At 43.8% G+C, this 24,069-nt stretch overlaps 1 protein-coding gene across 28 annotated transcripts in view; it reads right to left on the reverse strand.

Moving 5' to 3' along the window:
- Nucleotides 1–24,069, reverse strand: part of LOC129866832 (protein-methionine sulfoxide oxidase mical3a-like) — a 121,077-nt gene that overhangs the window by 56,879 nt on the left and 40,129 nt on the right. For all 28 annotated transcript variants that reach the window (XM_055939771.1, XM_055939792.1, XM_055939791.1 and 25 more), the window contains 8 exons: nt 6,109–6,512; nt 5,669–5,876; nt 5,328–5,444; nt 5,012–5,113; nt 4,165–4,320; nt 3,436–3,536; nt 1,008–1,265; nt 455–570 (listed from right to left, as the gene is read on the reverse strand). In XM_055939771.1, the coding sequence (XP_055795746.1) occupies nt 455–570; nt 1,008–1,265; nt 3,436–3,536; nt 4,165–4,320; nt 5,012–5,113; nt 5,328–5,444; nt 5,669–5,876; nt 6,109–6,396 (1,346 nt within the window). In that variant the 5' untranslated portion in view covers nt 6,397–6,512. The remainder of the gene's footprint in view (nt 1–454; nt 571–1,007; nt 1,266–3,435; nt 3,537–4,164; nt 4,321–5,011; nt 5,114–5,327; nt 5,445–5,668; nt 5,877–6,108; nt 6,513–24,069) is intronic.

Here is a 24,069-nt window from a genome sequence, read left to right on the forward strand (position 1 = left end):
GTTGGATCGCAGCCAACAAGTGCTCAGCATGTGGGAGCTCCTTCAAGACTGATTTGTTTAACACTTTTTTGTTTGCTACATGATTCCATGTGTGTTATTTCATAGTGTTGATGTCTTCACTATTATTCTACTATGTAGAAAATAGTCAAAATAAAGAAAAACCCTTGAATATGTAGGTATTCTAAAACTTTTCACCGGTACAGTATATAATTAATATGAGAGAGCGAGAGAACGAAAGAGAGAGGGGAATCATTTTAAAGCTTATTATTATATAGCCAACATGGCTAGCTAAGTTATAAAATACAATCTTACAGTGTTAGGCTTACAAAAGTATGTGTGTGTGTGTGTGCTCGCATGTATGTGAGCATGTGGAGTGTGTGTGTACAGTATGTGTGTGAGTTTAAGTATGACGTGGGAGTACAATGTGTGTGTTATAACGTGTCCACTCCCTCACCTCTCAGCCAGCACATCCAGAGATGTGTTTCCCTGGGCCCAGCTCTTCACCATCCAGCCTGAGTCCATGGCTGCCAGGAAACCCCGGGCTATACCAGTGCCCATGGGCCAGAAGGGCTGGAGAGAGGGACAAATAGAGTAACATGGTGAACTCCAAGTAAGCATACACTTTTTTGGTTACGACATGATTCCATATGTGATATTTCATAGTTTTGATGTCTTGCTGTTATTCTACAATGTAGAAAATAGTACAAATAAAGAAAAACCCTTGAACGAGTAGGTGTGTCCAAACTTTTGACTGGTACTGTATATACACACACGTTACGTTTTATATATACAATTGTCTGTTTCAAGCAAGCAAACGTCAATACTGAAATCGCTCTCTAAATTCACTGACATTTCTCCCACACTCTTGGTCACGCTGATTTTCACTTACTGTATTTTCATTTACTGTATATAAATGAGCCAGTCAGACTCTACCTTATCCACAGTGACTGAGAGTATACCTTCTAAGTGAGACTGAAACACCCTCCACCCGGTAGACTCCCCCTCACCTCCAGTAGACTGTCCCCCACCAGAGACACCAGTAGCTGGCGCCCGTTGCGTTGGCGTACCAGCGCCGCGTTCTCCGAGGCGTACATGCAGGTGAAGTCGAACATGGCCACGTCGGGCTGGCCATAGTGGTTGATGGCAAAGTCCAGCGTGGGCAGCTGGTGGTTGGTGGAGAAGTCTGCGGCCTCGCAGGCGTAAGATAGCAGAGCTGCCTGGTCCACGTTAGCCCTGGAAAGCAGCATCTCTGTGTCCGCATAATCCTGGAGGAGAGACATGAAGAAGTTAAGACGGCTCTGATGACTAGAGGAAGGGAGAGACACTAATAAGAGACTGTCACGCACAGAGAATGAGGTATGACATCCATGCAGTGGTATTTGGGAAATAAGATATTTTCCACAGGTTAGCCTGCACCACCAAAGCAGAACTTTGATTCCGAATCAAGTCAATAACATTTGAAAGTTATATTGAATAACTACGGTACAGGCCCATTTGCAATGTCTCCAAAAACAAGTATTTTAATTCCCAATATAATAATCTAAACACCCCCATAGTCAATTATACTTTACTGTCTCTGATATGTAGCATCAAATGAAGGCATGCTCTCAATGGACTGTTCTTTGAAAGAGACTGGTGAGAGGCACATTCTTTTCCTTTGACTTTCTCTGGGCTGGGCCCGGCAGTGTCAGGCTGGCTGACTGGTGATCTGGATGGGTGGAGGGGAGGTGAAGGGTGGAGCATTTGGAGGATCTGAGAGAGTGACTTTCTATTTTTCACGGTGCTGGTGGAACAGTGTGGACCCGACCCACCGCACCCCTGCCTGCCAACACCCCCCCCCCCCCCCACAACTTTTTTTTTAAATGGAGCATTAAAAAAAGGGACTATGGAGTGATTTCCATTGATATAAAAGGACCATGCCTGGAAGTAAGTCATCTTTTAGGAAACGAATCTATGGGCTAGGATACATACCGGTACATCAAACCACTGAAAACTCACCGGTTTGTTATGGTCCTAATAACCGAATGACATATAGAACCCCTATTCCTTCAATAGGATATCTGTGGGCCTAGTCGGTAAATATTTGTCATGTAACTTTTAAAATGTATGACCTTTTATTGTGGCATAAACACAGCCGGTCATGATGTTGTCATCTGATTGTCAAACAATAACTTAAACGTTCTCCTTTACTAAGCTACCTGCTCCCGTTCATCTACTGGCATCATGTTCCAGCCTCCGAACACAGTGGTGAATAGAAAGAGACATCTGCTATACAAAACACCACACAGTGTCATTAGGCCAGGATTTATGGGTCCACTGTTGTCCGTTATGCGTCTCGGTGTCATCTTTTTCCACATTCACGTGGTAGTCAGAACTCTGACATTTCCCGACATTCTAACTGGTTGCAGTTGTGCCGTGTTCAACTAGTTAGCGATTTTGAGTTCCTTAGTCCTGACTAGCACGTGAACGCAGCATCTGCCTTGGCAAAATGTCATTGTCCTCGTCGAACCACATCGCATTTTGGAGCTTAGGAAATACCACCCGTTTTCAAGTCCATTCTCTCCTTTATCATGCCTCTGACATGCCGAAATGATAAAAAGTGGTTTATTAGCCTACAGCTTTCTTGACATTTTGTTTTAATTATTGTGATAGGCTCATGTTTTGCCGGTACGGTGTACCCCCAATATTTGTTTTGCCGGGATGCCGTACCGGGCCGCCTTACTTTCACCCTTGATTATGTCCCCGCTCAGCCTGCAGCCTGGCCCAACTCATCAGGATCAGATTCATTAGTGCACACTGTACCAACACTTTTGCAACGGAAAAGGAAAACAGGCGTTTGTTATTGGACAAGTTCAGGTAGTCCCTCCCCGTTTCAGTCCATTTTCTTCCCTTTGGTGCCAAATGAATACGACCCAGCACTGGACCTACAGAGCCTGTTCAGCCATTCAACCTCCTACTGTACTGGCCTGATGACCGCTGATTAAAACTCACATTCGCTGCCAATCCGATTATCAAAGGGTTACACTTCCCAATTACTCAAATACCTTCATAACGAGAGTTTGATTGGGTCTGCAAAATATCACCAAACCCTTTTTTCCCTCCAAAGTAAGATAGAAATACAGCGGTAACTTTTATTGGAACATGAAAGCTGAACTTCTAAAAGAGGTCCTGATGTCCTTAAAGCTTGCGACTGCTCACTCTAGTCAAAGGAAACAGCAGTGTTATGAAGTGTGGGGACACAAACTCTCATTAAGTGTGGTTGAGCTGGCGGTTTGTTCCTGGTACAGTTTTGGCTTGGTCTGGCCATTAGGCAGGGACCAGGCACACAGAGACGGAAAGTGACTGAGGGAGTGTACAGTTCTTTATGTGTGTGCATGCATGTGTACGAGAGAGAGACATCTCCAGACGTGTCTCTCTCACCCTCTGATCACTCACATGCAGTATGACTCCCTTCTCCAGCAGGCTCTGTTTCTTGGCAGTCATGACAAAGTAGTGTGTGTCATCCTTGTAGTAGACGATGTTTTCCAGGTCAATTCCTATCAAATCAATAGAAAGAGAGTTTTGTGATTTATTTTTGGTAAACCAATGTTGACAGTCTCTCTGGTTGTCTTTGTTAGAGGAATAGTGGACAATGAACCCGAACACCTGACCCGGGACCCGAGTGGGTCCAGCTCCAAAATTCTAACTTTTCCCTTGGGTCGGGTCCTGTTTGATTGTTATCGGATCTCAGGTCTATGTAACTACAGCTGATAAGCGAGAGGACCTGAATGGACCTGGCCACGGCTCTGCATAGCTTATAGCACATTTATTTTATGCTACTAAGGTGAATTTATTGACTTATAGACGGCCTAGCCAACATTTAAAAATCTATTTGTTAACCAGAAGAGCAACTTGGCTGATAACGTTTTTGTCACTCTGGTCCAATCGGGTCTAGGACTTTTCTCTAACCCATGGATAAACCATGCAAATAGGAACTGACATGCTCTCAGAAAATACATGTGTATCACCTAAATCCATTCACTCCTAATATATAACCATCTGTAAAATGTTACTTAAAGCCTACAGCTATAATGCTTAATAACTTGTTATAAGCACCTATGAGCCTTTATAATACCTCATAACGACGGTTATTACATGTTGTCTCCCTATGGAGCAATGACTGACCCGTGGCTTCACGGAGGTCCTGGAAGAACTTCTGGTTGAAGATGAAGGCCACTCCGCTGATCTCCTCCACCTTGGCCTCGGCCGTGGTGTTCCTGTTGATGAAGTTGGCTGTGATGGCGATGGCCAGCTTACCCCGGAACTCCTTCCTCCTGAACCCTGTAGGGGAGAGAGGGAGGAAGGATGGGACACGTTAGGCGGGGGTCAAGGGTTCATTACGTAGACAGTGAATGAGTCAGGGGTTAGACGTCGAGAGAACAAATTAGCCAAGTTAACAGTTGCCTTGTATTACAAACTCACGTTTGTAAAAGAGAAAAGAACGGGACAAAGAAAAGTTTGCACCTGCTAGGCTTTGATGCACACCATCAGTGTCAGTTCGATCAATATAACTAGTAATTATTTTAATCATCTCATGTAAGATTGCAAGCTGAGAACGATCATTGCATGCAGTGACTACTGGCTAGCCCTGAGGGAAACTGCTTCCCTCAGGGCTAGATGGGTCACAGCAGTCCACACACTACAGGGCACCCAGAGCGGTTGTGAGGGCTGTTAGCTCATACAGGAAACAAACAGCCAATTCACCCGTTCGTGCTCTGCTCCAGAGAGAGGCCATGGAGGAGTGCTCTCTAAAGATGGATGGAGTAAAGGACGGCACATCATGTGCACAACAAAGCAGCAGGAAAAGTGGAGAGCGAGAAGGAGAGGGAGAGAGGAGGGGGAGAAAGAGAGAGAGCAAGAGAGAGAAAGAGGGGTCGGACTCGTAAACGAACCACAGCTGTGTTTGAGGGCTTCAGCTCTCACAGTGTTTTACACAACTCATTTTAAAACACATCTGTTTGTTGCTTTCTACCTGCCAGCGTGTTTCTCCTCCCATCTGCCCCGATGATGACATCAAACTCCAACTCGTTGACTGGGTGTGTCCTGGGGAGGACCTCAGCCCTCCACCCTATCCCTGCAAAAACACAACACGGGGAACTGTGTATTATTTAACATACGACTTGACTTTCCTTCACTGACAGCAATGGGGAGTTTTTCCAATAGAAACCTCTCAGTTAGCACTGTCACATACAGTAACATATGGCCCTTCCGTATTCCCTTAGTGTCTGGCTATAGAGAAGTCGTGTCTTGTGACGGCTCTTAACGCAGTCCCGTAACAAATGTCTTACTCTCGTTCTCCTGGTCCTCGGGGGGCTCGATGAGACCCTTGAACTCCGCGTTGACGTGGATCTCGATGCCCAGGAGCAGGGCCACCTTCAGCAGCATCAGCTGGAGCTGCCGGATACCTGCACAGAGAGTCCGACAGATTAGAGGAGAACGTCAAACAAGAACTATTTATTAGCTTCGACGACCGAAAAGACTGCAACGTCACAGCTGATCCATGGTCCTGGCAAGCACCAGAACTATTCTCTTCATAGATCATATCAGATCACAAAGCAAAACGCGAAAGCAGTTCAACCGTTTGATAAAAGATGGAGAGCAGGAAATGGGCGTAGTCTTATCCACTTACTGATATGGTCGATGGCTCCGGCGCAGAACTTTCCGTAGAACTTTTTGGCCCCGAGTCCTCGAAGGTCCTGGATGGTGAAGGGCCACAGGTGCAGCACGTTGTTCCTGGAGAAGGCATCCCTCTTCTCCAAAAGCACCACCTTGGCGCCCAGGAAGCCCAGCTCGATGGCCGTCCGCAGGCCACATGGTCCTGCCCCGATGATCAAACACTGTGGAGGGGGGACCATACCGTATCTCATATACAAGAGAGTGGGCTGATATTTCCATAAAGTTCAATTGCCGATATACTGTTAATCGCAAAATATAATTTAATCGCAATATTTAACAAGGGAAAATAGACAACATGAAAACGTGGATATCGCCCTACCCTATTATATACAGAAATAATACTCTCTGAGGTACTTTGAACAAGGATATGAGACAAGTTACATCATCACATACCTTAGAGTTGGTACATGCACGTCCCTTCTTGTACTCCTTCTGGCCAGCCCGCTTGTCTAGCTTAGCCCAGAGTGCCTTGGCCTTCCAGTAGTTGAGACGGGACTTAAGCTTGTGGTAGAAGACCCGGTACTCACAGGGCTTGAGCTCCAGATGGTCACAGAGCTCCTGGAAGGCCTTGAGCGTGCCCTTGCAAGTGGAGGCCTGGACGAAACGGTCAAACAAGATGTGGGCCGGGTTCACCCTCTCCCCTGTGGTGGTGAAGCCTCCCAGGTCCCCCATAGTCCCCATGGACCTTCCCCCCAGTTGGGGGCCTCTGGGGGTCTCTGGTCAGGCCCCAGCCCCTGGCTCTAGCACACACTCTGCTCCGGTGAAGTCTTTATCTCCCCGTCTCAGGCATCCTCATTCTGTCAGGGAGAAAGAGGAGAAGCGCAGTGAGTTATGAGAATGCTTGCATATTTCACAAGTTCATCATGACACATTACCGAGTTTGATTTGGAACGTTCTTGAATGATCTTCCTTAAACAACTTGTTAGAAAGACCTCTGGCTACAGTGTAAACCAGTGACGTGTAGTCAGTGCTTACCCTGTAATAATCTCATTTTAAAAAGCTGTTGTGAAAAGCCAAATCTAAAAATGTTATTATACTGAAAAACATATATTGATAATGTTCGTTTCTGAATGATTCTGGTGGCTGTTATGCTCAAAATCTCAACATTTTCTAAAACTGCAACAAAACCTCACGAATACCAGGGTATTCATGAATAAAGGTTAAATCAATGTTTAAAAATGCATGACTTTCCATCCATTTGAATCCATTAAAATCCTTGACGTGCGCGGCCTTCCTTACTCCAGTCACCGTAATGGACAGGGTCTGCATTTGGCATGTCTACATGCTGAACAAAGATTGCTAGCATCCCTGAACTGCTAGATTGCTAGCAAAAACAACTTGACATACGGACACTACCTCTATACTGCACCTCAAACAACTTTCCAAGTTGGAATAATCATGGAGGTTTCAAAGAGTGGAACATCAACTATAATGAAAGTTAAGACCAGACAAGGGCAGCATACAGCACGTGACTTTATTCATGACAGGCAAGGCAACCACCATCTCCCTCACTGCTCGCTGTCGGGCAGGCCAACAGCGAGTACTGGACTGTCTACTTGTGGGAAACATTCCAATTCAAACTTTTTACCCCGAATTTTACACATCTTGGACATGTACTTTGTCGACATATTGGGAACGGGGCTTCTCTGCCACTCAGTGCGGGCCCGAGCTTTGGCTTCTACAAGATGGATGCGACTAAATGTGTGTGTAATAATATCACACATAATATTATTGTGTGTGTGCACGCCGCGCATTGGAAGAATTGTAAATCCATTGTGAAAAGCTATGCGTTGCAAATTATTCTGAATAAATGTGTCCATATATTGGTATTTTAGTACCACACCTATCTGTTGTAACTCTGCATGCTACAACGGGTCTAAGGTTGAGCTGAGTCGAGCAGTGTGTTATTTGGTCGCTTGTGTATCTCGACTACATTGGTATTTGCATTTGGTGAAAACGTTTGTACAGTTCTGTTAATAGCCTAATGTCACTCTGGTTGTCGGTTTTATGGTAAACTTGGGCTTCATCAAGGTTTATTTGAGTAAATCTGGCTTTGATAATAGCCAGTGCCTACCCAGCCACCAACCTCACCACACGTCAGTGGTGCAGCCTATCCCCTATGTTGTTCTATTAATAGTCTTGAAGAAGTGATCCAACAGGATCTAATGGGATATCATGTCCGCTGCATCAAAAACAGGAAATTCATAGATTAGCCGAATCAGCTATGAATGCCAGAACATCAAGCACAACAAAATATCCATGCGCTGATTGTATACCGCAATTCAATTCCATGTATGAATCCATATTGCACAGATATGCAAGGATGAAGAGAAAGCATGAGACAACGTAATCAGGTCAGCAGTGAATGACAGGCAACAGCCTCTGTACTGTACTGCGTTTGATCCAACTATTTTGCAGAGCAATGGGTATATTGTGATGTGCCCGGGTCGCATAAAATCCCCAGAGGCAACAGGGAAGAGAGCTGACGTCCCTGGTTAGAAGTTGGAGCAGGGTTCACAATTATGTTCACAGATAGTGCTTCAGTAGGCAGTAGGATAGATCACATTTCAGAAGAATCTGACCACTGGACAACTAATACAGGTTTTAACCTCCTGAATGGCAAATTGCATTGTGAAGGGCACAGTAAGAGTTTTAATGTCTCAGTTCAAACTAATCGTTGACTATTATACAATGTGGTGATAGTTGCACATTAAGAGTGATACACACTTCACATAGGCCTATATCAACGTCGTGTTGAATGTGTCACGGCAAGGCTATTAGCTACTGATATAAACAAGGAAGACACAGTTATTGAGATACTGTTAAAGCGCTTTGGACTGTATCGGTTGTCTAAGAGGTCAGTATGGCAGACTGCAGTGTCCGGCTTGGGTATGATGTCTCTCAATCCTTTGATCCACACAGCAGGGATCTAAGTCCTCAGATCATATTCCAGGACAGAGCTTGCAGGCAGGAGTGGACAGAGACTGGACACTGACCTAGAGCCTGTAAGTGTCCAACTTCCCAATGAGGGGACGGATGTAACAAATTCATCAGAATTAGGCTAGCCCATATAATTCCAGAATTCAAAACCTTCTCAACAATAATATGAACTGCCATAGTTATTTTTTAACAGAACTAGAGTAAACTCCTGCATCTGGTCAGATATCCACGGTTCCCGCAGTTGACCCGCAAAAGAATGAAAACATTATTTTAACCTGTGGGTCAACTCCCGGTTTAGAACAATTATATTGAGTGTCAGAAACGTTTTAAATCAATCATATTATTATTTAACCTTTTTTACAAATCCAGGAGCTTGTTGTGTTGCGAATTCCATTCTGTGAGCAGTGAGGCAGACATGTAGGCTACCAGCCACGAATGCAGTGGATCAGGGAACTGTCCGTTATTTGTGTGGTGCTGAAACTTATGGTTTCATCCCCCCCACGTGAAAACATGTTGCCAAGTGAGTTTCCCTGGCTAGCCTAGCTCATGTGAAAATGGCTAACGTAGGCCTAACCGGAGATAGAAAGAAAGGTTATGAAAAACACCATCTAGGAAACAGGTGCTGTGTGAGTGAAATCCCCGGTTTGGAAGGTTTATGGAGTCATTGTAGACAAAAACCTGGTAGATGGATACACAACCTGCAAATGGTGCAAGCAGGTATGTTTACGATATGCTAATTCAGTTTATTATCAGTTAATTATTCAGGCTTTCGTTCACTTAGACCATATGCAGAGCAGGCCATATCAAGTTTAAATTGGTGCAGCTGGTAAAAGTTTGAGTATAGCCTACTAAATAAATGTATTTTTACAGCCTATATTCGATGCTGGAAATTGTTTGTTTATTTAACTTTCAATTAAAACTATACTGAACAAAATATAAACGCAACAATTTTACTGAGTTACAGTTCATATAAGGCCCTAATTCATTAGGCCATAATCTATGGATTTCACATGACTTGGCAGGGGAACAGCCATGGGTTGGCCTGGGAAGGCACAGGCCCACCCACTGGGGAGCCAGGCCCAGCCAATCAGAATGAGTTTCTCATCACAAAAGGGCTTTATTACAGACAGAAATACTACTCAGTTTCATCAGCTGTCCGGGTGGCTGGTCTCAGACGATCCCACAGGTGAAGAAGCTGGATGTGGAGGTCCTGGGCTGGCATGGTTACACGCTATTTGCGGTTGTGAGGACGGTTGGAAGTACTGCCAAATTCTCTAAAACGATGTTGGAGGCAGCTTATAGTAGAGAAATGAACATTCGATTCTCTGGTAACAGCTCTGGTGGACATTCCTGCAGTCAGCATGCCAATTGCACACTCCCTCAACTTGAGACATCTGTGGCATTGTGTTGTGTACCAAAACTGCACATTTTAGAGTGGCCTTTTATTGTCCCCAGCACAAGCTGCACCTGTGTAATGATCATGCTGTTTAACCTCTTAAATGTAAAGTCCCCATATTTTGGGAGCCTATTCGATGTTGTTATTAAATTCAGTCTGCTATGAGAACGGTAGCCTTTATTTGCAAAAGCAGTGTGTCTGCGGAAAGCTGAGTATCTTGGCTTTTGACCTGTGCCTTAAAATCTTTGGTGTGATTTACTACCGTATAGGGGCATACGAATGTATAAGGGCAGGCCAAGCCGATGACCTAATTTCAAGATGGATGCTAGCGTTGTGAAGCATAAACAAAATTAACACGGAATCCGTTGATACATACCGAAAGCCGGGACTCCACAGATCATGAGGATATCATATTTGTCTGCCTGTGACCTACCATTACTGACCACCAGGCCCGAGAGTCAAAATGTTTATTTTACACGTTTTCACCAAACATCTTACAAGGTAAGCTTCGATTTGGTATGTGTTTGAGCTATAACTACATGGGGATATCACATTCATCCTTGTGTTGTTATGAACAAATCTAGCCTACTGCCAATGTTATCTGATAATGTATGACTTAATGGCAACATCGAATGTCCACCAGTGACTATATCTTAGCGCATCAAAAATATGACGTTGCCTGCTTAGTTTTTTTATAAGTGGTCTGCTTTTTGTGCTTTGGATTTAGTTTACATACATAGGCCAGTGTAATTCTGTGTGTCTTACAACAATATATCCCGTTATTTGGCCTGCTCGCCTCCCTACCTCTGAGGAAGTACAGTTCCCGCTCAGCCCAGTCAAAACTGTCCGCTGCTCTGGCACCCCAATGGTGGAACAAACTCCCTTACGACGCCAGGTCAGCGGAGTCAATCACCACCTTCCGGAGACACCTGAAACCCCACCTCTTTAAGGAATACCTAGGATAGGATACAGTAATCCGTCTAACCCCCCCCCCCCCCCCTTAAAAGAGTTAGATGCACTATTGTAAAGTGGTTGTTCCACTGGATATCATAAGGTGAATGCACCAATTTGTAAGTCGCTCTGGATAAGAGCGTCTGCTAAATGACTTAAATGTAAATGTAAAAAGTCATTTCAATGTGCTATAATTTCAAAGTAGTTATTTTCTAAGTTTCATCCTTGTATCTTTGTAGAGGCCACTACACTCGCATGGCCATTGTTTATTTGAGTTTCTCACCTCTGCCTGTGTCTCCAAAGTGTTACTGTTTGCATTGTGTGTGTGTGCTTCACACCTTCCATGTGAGTCACTGTACAGATAACGTTTAGGCGTGGTGTTTTTACTTCATAGTAATGTCGTTTTGTACATTTTGTCAACTGTAATTCTGTGTGTCTTACAACAATATATCCCGTTATTTGATTCACTACAGAGTGGAGGATGCAGAGGATTTTGATGATGATGTTTAGGAGCCACCGCTCCCCAGCAAGCGTCCCCGCCGGTCAAGGTCTTCACCCCTCACTGCTATGTCAATCACCCCACTTTTCATAGACCTCTTGAAAAAGAAAGTAGGGTGTTCCCGGGTGGCGCAGTGGTCTAAGGCACTACATTGCATGCAGTAGTGCTAGAGGCGTTACTACGGTCCCGGGTTCATATTCCGGGCTGTGCCACAACCGGCCGTGGTAGGGAGTCCCATAGGATGGCGCACTATTGGCCCAGCGTCGTCCGGGTTAGGGGAGGGTTTAGCTGGTGGGGGTTTACTTGGCTCATCTAGCGACTAGCGACTCCTTGTGGCGGGCCGGATGCCTGCGGGCTGACTGGTGTTTCATCCGACACATTGGTGCAGCTTGCTTCCAGGTTAAGCTGGCGAGTGGTTTGGCGGGTCATGTTTCGGGGGACGCATGACTCCACCTTTGCCTCTCCCGAGCCCGTTGGGGAATGGCAGCGATGAGACTAGATTGAAAAGTTGGGGTAAAATACACACAAAAAGAAGATTCGTCCTAACAGAATCAGTTTCCCCAAAGCCAAAGTAAGTAAACCATACGTTGGATCAGGACTAACAAGCTGCTTTTTGTGAAATGGAAGTACACTAGGGAAGTAACCATGTTCACCACACAGCATAAGGCATTCAATAACATGTCTCAAGGAGGGTGAAAAAGGAACAATGTAGTCCTTCACAGAAACAGGAATAGGGACAATGCCAGCATGGGGGGTGTCAACCTATCTGGCTACTAACAGGTCCTCCACAAGACCAGGAAGTGGTATAAGATTTCTTTTTACCACTTTGTGGACATTGTTACAGTCAATTATTTCATTCTCCACAAGCAGATGGCCAAAGCAAAAGGTCAAACCCCTCTACCAGTTGGACTTCCGAGAGCAGTTGATGTTGGAAATGGCTGAATTGGGGGCCTAAAGCAACCTCACAACCATCACAAGACCCCCACTCAAGGTGAACGCCACTATCCAACACACATGACAAAAGGAAGAACTGCAGCATTGCTCAAAACACAGAGGGAAAAAGGGGGAAATGCCAGACCTTCTGTCCGTTCGCTTTTTGTTTCCTGGCAGAGAGGGACTGCTTCAAAGACTAATCACGACATGCACAAGCTATGGTGAAAGTCAAATCCAGTCATCTACACCTGGGATGTAAAACGAACACCATTTGTAAATATTTCAGCTTATTTCTATTTTGCACCTTTTTTAGTGAAGAATGTGTGTGTAACCAAGTTTGTTTGATCAGACATGATTTTTTTTAAATGTATGTGTATATATTTATACATGTTGCTTTTATTTAGTTTTTGTAAACAGTTCATTTGTATGTAGGCCCAAGACATTGGATATGGCGCCTAGGCTAAACATTCAGGCACTTTGGAGAGGTTGAAAAAACACACCACCACAATGTTTGAGAGAGGTTGGTGTTGTAGAAATGTAGTTTTTATAGTGAACAATAACTTTTAGGCACATCCAGTGTGTTAAAACTGTGCAATTACCACATTCTGACACTTTAGAGAGGTTGAAAGGACCCTGAATACCCCATAAAACCACCACAATGTTTGAGTGAGGTTGATATGGTATAAATTGTGTTTTTATACTGAACAAATAGCATTTAGGTATTGGAAATATGTAATAGCACTGTAATTATATAATTTACAGACATATGCCACTTCGGAGAGGTTTAGGGACACTTGGAAACATCCCGTGACCAAACCTGACACCACTTACTACAACATCTGCCCATTTCTAGTTGTTAGGTCTATCAATCTCATATTGTTTTCTGATATTAACCACGTGGAAGCCATCTGATGTGTTTCCAGCTCTGGGCATCAATAATTCACTTATAGCTTGTCAATGAAAGACAGTTATTTTGTGTGTGCTTGATCTTGTGTATTCTGAACTATGTAACTCCTATCTTCTGATATTTTCCTCATATTAGCCCAGATGTCTTCTTTCCAAATATACCACGTGTTTGCATGTCAGAATCATGTAATTACACACGAATAGCAGTTACTTTTGGGTATGTCTTTTTAGGGCGGAAATCTACATTTTGCCATTACATTTAAGAGGTTAATCAGCTTCTTGATATACCATGCTCATAACAGGGATGTAAACTAATTTGTGCACAACATTTGAGAGAAATAAGCTTTTTGTGCGTATGTAACATTTCTGGGATCTTCTTATTTCAGTTAATAAAACACTGGACCAACACTTTACATGTTGCGTGTTATATTTTTGTTAAATGTTTCACACCCTGCCAAGTCGTCACCGCTGTCAAAACAACTGTCAGCTCTGGAAGAGCAGCGCCTGCAGAGGTGGCCTCTTCACAATGGCCCACATATCCCTTTCCCTGGACACCACTACATGATTCCACTCTCCCTAAATAGCTCAAAGGGCTCCTTGAGAAGGCAGTCTGCAGCTGTGGGTTCAGTCTGTGTGGGTTCACCAGCTGGTCTACACTAAGCCACCTGCACAGGTGGACTGGTTCAGTTCCTCCCTGTACCGTGGATAAACTCTGAAATACATCAGCAGCAGACAGCAACACACTACAGTAACTATGAACCAGGCAGTATCTACTTCTGGGATTCTCTGTTCATACAAGGTGTATGTTTCCTAACACTGAAAGTAGTGGAACACTTCGGGAGTTACAGTCCTCAAATTCCAAAAGGACATTTCTGTGTGCCCCTTACTGCCCTATATGGCCTCCTCTAAGAACAGTGGGTCAGAATCAGACTTCATATTCACCATCTCAACATGTGGAAATGGCACATTTCTATATTTTGTGATAAAGAGGAAGATAAGTGTTGCCAATGCCTCGTCATAATTGGTTAAAATAACATGATTCACACCGATGATGTCATTGGACACACTTATCTTCCTCTCTTTTTTACTACAAAACAGAAACGCACCATTTCCACATATGTTGATGTTGGGGTGGTGCTGGAGATGGTGAATATGAAGTTGAATAATGGTGTTAAGCAGGACAGGACAGGGGAGGAGAGAACAGTCCCTCTAGCTACTGGAACACGTTTGACGCCAAGGATAACCAGAAACACAGAGAAGATGTTTCCCAGACTCCATGTGGACAGAGTATCCCAGTTTCCTTTTGTTTTGGCAGGACAATAATCACACTTTTGAGACTGACTGGAATGGAGCAGGTCCTGAAAGGTGTTGTCTCGGTGGTCATTTCCACACTGACTGTTCATAGGGACTGAAGGATTTACTCTCAAGGTCATGAAAACGCAAACCGCTAGATTCTAGTGTGGAGGGAAGGACACGTCATAATGGGGGAGCATCCGAGGAGCAAAGAGCGTTTCCCCAAAATCACAGCCCCATCGCACACTTCGCCTCACTTCTAATGAAGCTATAAACATTTACAACCCAGAAACGACGCTAGGTCTGGAGGGGGGTGGCGGTTGGCCGGGTGATTCAAACCAGACAGTCAACACAGGATGTGCCATGTCAGCCGTGCGCCATATGCTAGTGTGTTCCAGTTCCCATGTGGAACGCTACACTGCACTACCCTTCCTGTCCTGCCATGCCTGGCCATTTCCAGACCAGAGAAGTCTATACAATTATAGGCTAGAGTAATGTGGATGCTCATTTTATCCACGCAGAAGGAAATACTGTGCAATGCATTTTTGTTACATACATACAGTAGGTATAAATTAAACTCAGGACATTAAGAAAACACTATCAAGTTTCAGTGGAGGAAACTTAACTTCATAGCACTGTTTACAAAATGGGAGAAGGGCATTCACATTAAACAAATCATGGACATGATTAGAAATAGCTAAGTGACATCTAGAGAGGCCACTCATTTCCAAAGCCCGTAAATCAAGGCGTTTACTGTGTAGTAGGCCTAATCAGAAGGTGTCCTTATTAGGACCCCCCGCACAGGGCTTTTATTGGTAAGAAACAAATGCAAGACCAAGAAGCAGCAAAACGTGCATCATTCTCTGCCTCACAAAGCAAATATATTGTGGCATCTAGATATATGACAGGCTTTCACACACACAAATAGAACACACACACACACCACGAACACATTACAGGCAAACATGTTACAGGCTACCACGGCTATGCCCCCATATGAAAATGCCCCCAACCACAGGGCACGAGTGGCCACTGAATGGTTTGATGAGCTTGAAAATGATGTAAATCATGGCCATGGCCGTCTCAGTTACCAGATCTCAACCCAATTGAGCACTTATGGGAGATTCTGGAGCGCTGGCTGAGACAGTGTTTTCCATCAACAAAAACACAAAATTATGGAATTTCCTGTGGAAGAATGGTGTCGCATCCCTCCAATAATGTTCAACAAAGAATCAGTAGAATCAATGCCAAGATGCACTGAAGCTGTTCTGGTGGCTCGTGGTGATCCAACACCCTATTAACACCCTGTTGGTGTTTCCTTTATTTTGGCAGTTACCTGCAGCTCATACACACACGTAAGGGTTCTCTCTCACACACACCACACAGCTTTGAGGTTGGATTATATGACGTTCTATTCTAAAACGTGTTTGAATGGAGAGGATCTTGAAGACTAAACCCTTGTTCACACTGCAGGCCTTAATGCTCAAATCACTTTTGTTTTTCAAATCCGGTTTGGAATAGTGACTGTCAAAACAGCAAGTTGCAAGTGACTAACTCAGATGTGTGTGTGTTCAGACAGCAGTCATTTGCTGACATGGCTACTCTAGTTGGCATAGTAACGACGGGTGTGTGCGCATTGGAGTAGGCTGATTGGTGGTGCACGTGTTTTCTACCACTCAGAAGTTATGTAGCAAGCTAAGGTGCCTGCCATGGACGTGTTTCAGTTGCTTTGAATGCTCAACATCAGTGTGAGAACGCTTTTAAAGCCTCAATGATAAGATGATCCAACTTTCAAAACGAGTCATTTTTGGCTAGCCACAGCAGTCAACTAGCTAGCTGTTCAGCTTTCTAGCACATTCACTCATTTGTTTTTGAAAAACAAGCTAGTTAGCTACCACATGTTCTTGGCAAAACTTAACAGATAAGCTAGCAAGCAACAAGTTATGCCAAATAACAGTCTAAAAAGGGCAAATAAATCAGATTTGACTGTTCGGACACCAGTCGCAGGGTAATCAGATTGGTGGTTTGAAATGTGGCTTGAAATATCTGATTCCATCACAAAAAAAACATTGCCGTTTTGAAACTGTAGTAAAAGTGCAGTAACTGCAGTCGACTGTGGTATTATGGACGCAGTAATTGAGCATGTGGACCCATTACGGAGAATAACCAAACTCCGCATATGAAATTAAGGACATGCTCAACAGTTTCCTGTGTGTATCAAGAATGGTCCACCACCCAAAGGACATCCAGACAACTTGACACAACTGTGGGAAAGCATTGGAGTCAACATGGGACAGCATCCTTGTGGAACGCTTGACACCTCGTAGAGTCCAAGCCTCGACGAATTGAGGCTGTTCTGAACAGAATGAGCCTGTTTGTCTGTTCACTGTGGGACACGCACATGAACGCACTCATGACCCCTTTCTATGCGCACCAAAACTCAATCTGTTTCCCTGAATTGCCTTTTGAAAGACTAACACTGTAAGATTGTATTTTATAACTTAGCTTGTCATGTTGGCAATAGAAAATGCTTTCAAATTATGCCCACCTGACCCAGAGTGCAATTTCTAATGAGCCTTTTTGGATTGAGTAAACAGTAATGGTGTGATGTGAATATCCCTTTAAAAAGGTCACCAAAAGTGACGTTCTTACAGTAGTCCCCCTCCATGTGTTATCTCCTCTGTATCATATATTCCACTGGTCTCTATGTACAGATCATTAAGGCTGGAGCCTACTTCAACCAGAGACTGAAGTCCACTGCCATGTAACAGGAAAATGTACTGTAAATAATGTTAATTTACAAATCAGTAGCCTACAATACAAGAGGACAGCGACAGGTAGACTAGCGGTTAAGAGCGTTGGGCCAGTAACTAAAGGTTTGCTGGTTCGAATTCCCGAGCTGACTAAGTGAAACATCAGTTGATGTGCCCTTAAGCAAGGCACTTAACCCTTATTTCTCCTGCAAGTCTCTCTGGATAAGAGTGTCTGCTAAATGACTAAGATGTAAACGTAAATGAACAAGAGTTATTTTGAGATAACCTAGTCAAACAATGGATTTCAGCTTTACAACATGAGTGAAAATGTACAATAAATCACCTCAATTATCTAATTCCTTCTTCCTCCTCTTTTCTCTACTGTCCCTTTTCCAGACTATGCTTCCCTCTGTCCTTCCTCACTCTCCTCTCTTTTCCTTTGTTACAGAGAGAAGCACTCTCCTAGTGAACTCTGAGATGGAAGCCTCCAGAGACAGTTCCCGGAAAGGGCACCCGATGCCCCAGGAATCATTAGCCCTGACACTGCTGTCTGAACTACAACACAGTAAGGTGACGGCATGATGTCATCCCCTCTACGGAGCAGTCAGGTGTTGTGGATGAAGTGAACCACACCTTGGGGACCAGGGGAATCCCAGTGGCGCAGCTAGTGTGTCATCACACAGTCATCTCTGCTGCCCTTCTCTTGGTGCTCCTGGGATGAGGCTGTGTGTAAGGTATGGTGGTATCAGTGACAGACGAATAGCTGGCCAGCGCACGCAAAATGTGGTTCTGTGTTCTGAGATCAGAGTATGTGAGCAGAGCGGAGCTGGAGTGAGGAGCGTGCCCAATTTGACTGGAGCGCAGAGCAAGACTCCCAAAGGCTGGAGCGTCGGCCTTCTCGCCCGCTCCAATTTCACTCCAGTAGCGCTCACTTCACGAGATCAGGGCATGCCCGTCCCAGCATGCATTTGTAGTCTACTTGTGTTCTGCTATCTATAGCCCCTTGCTTTAGCTAAATATTTTCATAAAGAAACTGATAAAACACACAGGTGCTAAATCAAGGAGACTTACAAAGATGAGGACCAATAGCAAGAGAGGGAGTGCAGTGATGTAATATCCACAACTAAATAATCATTGTGGAACCTGAAAAGACACATATCCAGAAAGCATGATGGCATACTTATTACTATGTGCACATGCTAAAAGAAAGGAACGAGGTGGGTAGCTAATTGTGTCATTATAGCAACATGGTGGGTAGCTAATTGTGTCATTATAGCAACGTATTTATAAACAGAAAAAATCTGACCTATTATCGATACAATAGGCCATAGTTGATTTTGGTCCAATAGGCCTGGCATATTCTTTCAAGGAGCTTTCTGTTTTGATTGGGTTATTTTGCCTAAAAACCTTCAGGCCTACCTATAGAGAACAAAATGCATCCCTGCCCAGCCAGCAAGAGTGGCATAAAGGGTGTTTATCATCCCCAGTGGCTCTGCAGGTGTGGAGAGGATATTCTCCGCTGCTGGCCTGCTCTCCGTGCACCATCGCATTTTCCTTCTTAGTCTCCCTGTCTGGCTCCTGACCTATTTAGAATGTTTATATGCTGTTTAATATGACATGTAACCTATTTGAAATTATGAGCGCTTATTACATTCACCTTTCATGTTTATTATAATACTTTCCATTCGGATCATTTGGTTTGGTTTCAATACTTCAAAACCAAATGGTAAGTCCAGGTAGTGTCAAAAATTGATGGGTGTTGGTTAAATTGTGATTTTGATGAATGGAGCGGTAGTCTTTTCTCCTGTGATTAGCGGTGAGCGGGATTTCTGCTCAACTCCCCTCACATGCTCTGTCTGAGATTAAAGGCAGAGGAGGGACTGGGTAGTGGAGTAAAACGCACCAGGGCTAGCTGGATTAGTTAGGTCCGGAGTGGACACAAAACATGTTCAATTCTTGCTCACGTTATGGGAATTACTTTTTGCCAGGCAGGTGGTTATGAAAATCGGAAATGTCATGGAGTTACAGTACGGGTTGATTTAAAGGCCCTTTCTGAGAAAAGTTGTACGTATTCAAGTGGCAAACTCAGGATCACCAGTCAGTCCACATCTGCACAGACCACCACCCTCCAGCCAGACCACCACCCTCCAGCCAGACCACCACCCTCCAGCCAGACCACCACCCTCCAGCCAGACCACCACCCTCCAGCCAGACCACCACCCTCCAGCCAGACCACCACCCTCCAGCCAGACCACCACCCTCCAGCCAGACCACCACCCTCCAGCCAGACCACCACCCTCCAGCCAGACCACCACCCTCCAGCCAGACCACCACCCTCCAGCCAGACCACCACCCTCCAGCCAGACCACCACCCTCCAGCCAGACCACCACCCTCCAGCCAGACCACCACCCTCCAGCCAGACCACCACCCTCCAGCCAGACCACCACCCTCCAGCCAGACCACCACCCTCCAGCCAGCCAGACAGACGATAAGGACAAGATACAGGTGTGATTATAAACAGGCTCCGGAGATTTTGCGAAGGGAATGCGTGACCGCAGCAGCTGTAGGGCTCCACACTAGTTAAGATAAAATGACACACAGATGGTTATGTGGAAGCCAGATGAAACTCTGGTTCCACTACAAATGCTTTATGAAAGCATCATCATGTCCTTATCCAACATCATATAAACAGTATCTGTGGAAATATGGAGCTATATAGACCTCAACAAAGTTATCAGAACATTTATGGAGCACATACAGACTACGGACCTGGGCAGACTATACTACAGAAGTTCCTTATCATTTTTTGCCCATGTCAACATTATTAGAGCCCTGGAGTCAATAGGTGAATATGGGGTTGGCCTAAGCCCTGGTCACTACCCATTCTGTTCTAAATCAAATATACCTTTTGTAAGCCTGTCATCCCTAAGATCTTACATCTCCACCCACAATCACATCAGAACTCCTGCCACCAGACTCGTATTGCTAATACTGCACAATTTAAAACACTTGCCCCATAATCCCCCCTTCCCTGATACACGTGTAAATATTGGACTATAAATTGTGCCTTCCTGTATTGTACTTCGGCTAAAAATGTATTCTATTCTAGTGAGCCATTTACTAGATATTCGTACTCTTATCTTTTCTAAGGCTATTTTTAAATTGGTGTTGCATTGTCGAGGAACCTGCAAGTAAGCATTTGGTTGGACAGTGTATACCATGTGTATCCTGTACATACGACTAATAAAACTTAAAACATACAAGGGCAGGCGCAACCCTTTCCCTTTTTCAGTTTCCACTGCAGGAACAGATGGTTGTCTAGTCAAAAAGCTATGAAAAGACAAAGATTCAGAGCACATTGAGTACACAATTGTTGTTGACTGTAACCAAAAACCACATCTGGCAAAGACCAACTTCGAACCATCTGTCTTTCACATCTTATATGAAGCAAAAACATATATTCAGGCTGTGATAGTCATACTTCACAAACCCCTGCTCTGATTTTGATACAAAACCACTTGCGATAATGTGTGGGGAATTTCACCTCCGCACCAGACTGGAAAACCATTTCCATCCAGACAAACTAATGCTCAGCAGAATAACAGACACCTCTTGGGCATCTAGTCCGATCTATCATCATTTTCTCTAACTAGGCTGTCTGGTTATGTTCACATGTTCAGGCGGTCAGGTTTCAGCCAGCCTGTGCTGCGAGCCTGTCCTTCACCCAAAAACCTCTCGACCCATCTCTTCCACAACATCAATTGTCCTACAGCTCACGCAAACAATATTCCATGTGGCACCACTGGGTCAGACACTGGACTGACCCTTCACGGAGGGAACTAAGGACAGAGTTGAATTCCATTTCAGTTCCTGCCAATTTAACTGGACATGGGATTTCTTCTGAATTGGAAAGCGATTGAATTCCAGAAAAAAAAAATATATATATATCCCATCCCAGACTATGGGTCATCGGATTTGTTAGGGAACTCAGTCAAAGCCATGGAAAGAAATGAATTACTCTACAGTAGTAACTCAAAATCTCTTAACTACTCAAGGGGAGTATTTAGCACCAACAAAGGATTGCTCCTTTTAAATTTTATTAGTACCAGTAGCTGTATAATCGGATTGTGTGGCCAGTGTGTTTTCATCTACGTGCTAAATTACAGGAGCCTGCCAGGGTAGTCGCCAGTCACTCACCTGGAGTAGGCTACCTCTCAAATCACTCAGACACCACCTCCTTCCCAGTCCTGAGTTGCACCAGCCATTACAGCTGCCAATACCATAAACACACACGAAGGAACAGAGGAAGATAGGAGCAAATACAGGGCACTAATAAATAGAGCCACAAAATCAGCATCTGTTGCTACTGCATGTCATAAATCCATTTGGTTACACGGTTCCAGGGATTTCAATATCTGACAATCTTTCCAAGCATTTGCATACTTTAGGGAAATAGCAGGGTGTGTGGTGGCGTATCTCCAGTTACTCATTAGATTGGGTTTCCTAGGGAGCTAACCTGAAACCTGTAAGCAAACAGAGCCGTACAGCGAGTAGTTTCATAGTTTCCAAGGCTTAGTCACGTCAACTGTGAAATGGTGGAGCCGGAGAGGAGGAAGAGGCCTCAGACTAGGAACATGTTTGCTTTTCATCTATAAGCCTTCTGCTTGTGAAAGAGTCATTTATTATGTGGGCCCGAGCCATAATACTCTTCCTTACCAGTAGCAATAATATTACAACACAGACTCTCGCTTTCTCTCGCTTTACATTATGAAATCTTACTTGGCATTCAGAGAGTTCAAGTTTTTCGTGACCATGTTCATGATTCAAAACACAAAAGCAGCTGTTGATGAAATACATTTTTGGTTGTAGAATTGCTGTAGAATAAGTCAACTAACAGCAATGTTACACAGAGCCACGCAAAGTTCAATGACACGCTGCATTTCAGTATGGCTCGAGGATGGGGTAAACCCACTTGAATTCAATCACTTTTTGACGTCACCCCCCTTTTGATTTGAACGAAACCTTCCATACATATTTGCCCATTGTAGACCTGAATGCCGAAACATTCAAAGAGATAAGCTGCTCAAAGTTGACCCATTTTGCATAACCCACCATGCCATGAGACATCCATGTCTTCATCACGGGAAAAGATAAACGCTTGAGATCGATATCATTTATAAGCTTGCAAACAAGGTTGTCAAACTATTTGATATTAATGTTTATCAAAATGTCATTTTTTCCCCCTTCGACATCAATTATCTAAAAATGTGTAAACTCCAATTTATTTCATATTATGTTGTAGCTTAGACCCCATTTTACATCATCTAAGGATTTTGTGTTGTGCCTGTCATCAGTTGAGACAACATGACCTTGGATACAAGGTGGATGTCATGTTTTGGCTGATTAAATGTACTATATCATGGGAATACAATAGAAATGTCAACTTTCAAATGGTACCACAAAGATGGTTGGAGGTCCAGACATCAGACAATGTTGACTTGAATGGGAATATCTGTTCTAAATAATAATGTCAAACCTCCACAGGAAGCCTATTGAAATCATAGAAATATAGATAACAGAATAGACATGACCATTTAAGATGACATTCAACGGTGGGTGGACTGGCAGTCATCTTTGTGGTAGTAATTAGAAGTTTCAATTTCAATTAAAATTTTAAATGTCAGTGGTGTAGCAGCTAAATTGCAGTGGTCTGAAGGGATACTGTAGGTCCATTCTATGAATTATATTTCTAGGGTTGAAATGACACCCACCCTGCATTCAAGGGCACATGTTGTGTCTAAACCGAAGGCAGGCACAACACAAAAAATCAGATGATGGAGAAATAGAAATAGGGTCTAAGCTATGCGAATATAGAAAAAAAATCTGAGTTTACGTGTTTTTTAAAAGTTTAATAATGTATTTTTTTATTAAAGCACATTTTTGTCAAGAAATAATCAAATTGTTTGATATAATTTAAACGCTTACAAATAGTGCTGTCAAACTCAACCGTTTATATTTTCCAGTGATGAAGACATGGATGTCTCATGGTATGTTGGGGTATGCAAAATGGGTCAACGTTGAGAACCTTTACCTACGGAATGTTGTGGCATTCAGGTCCAAAAATGCACTTTCTGACCACTTCTTCAATTGGCAAAAATGTAGCTAAAAGTTTAAATCAAATGGGATGCTGTCAAAAAGTGATTTAATTCAAATGGATTTACCCTATGAACAAAGGTCCCACATTACAAACATTGGCAAAAGGACAATGTCAGTCTATGGGGACTATCAAACTGACAATGTTATTCTCATTCAAAAGTGATATATTGCATCTGCTTAGCCTATAAGAAATGATTCATTCCAATGATGGTAATTCCATGACAACAGGGTCATGGTCAAGGTTGACCACATGTTCCAATTGTGTGGGACAGTCATGTATTTTGTCCCTTTGTCCTAGGTCCCGCAACCAAACAATCATGTCCCGCATTTTAGCAACGAATTCAATCACCACTCCTTTTTTTTTTTTTAAAGGTTGATTTGTCCCCGTATTTTAGTCAGACATTCCAACCTGTCTCTTGCGGTCACTTTGCGCTTATGGAAAGATATATAAATCATGAGGATGTGGTACTGGTGATGTTAAACCACTTCTCCAATCGTTGTTGAGACCTGATATTCTGCGCAGCGC

Source organism: Salvelinus fontinalis, chromosome 12 (assembly GCF_029448725.1).
Source record: "Salvelinus fontinalis isolate EN_2023a chromosome 12, ASM2944872v1, whole genome shotgun sequence".
Classification (NCBI taxonomy): Eukaryota; Metazoa; Chordata; class Actinopteri; order Salmoniformes; family Salmonidae; genus Salvelinus; species Salvelinus fontinalis.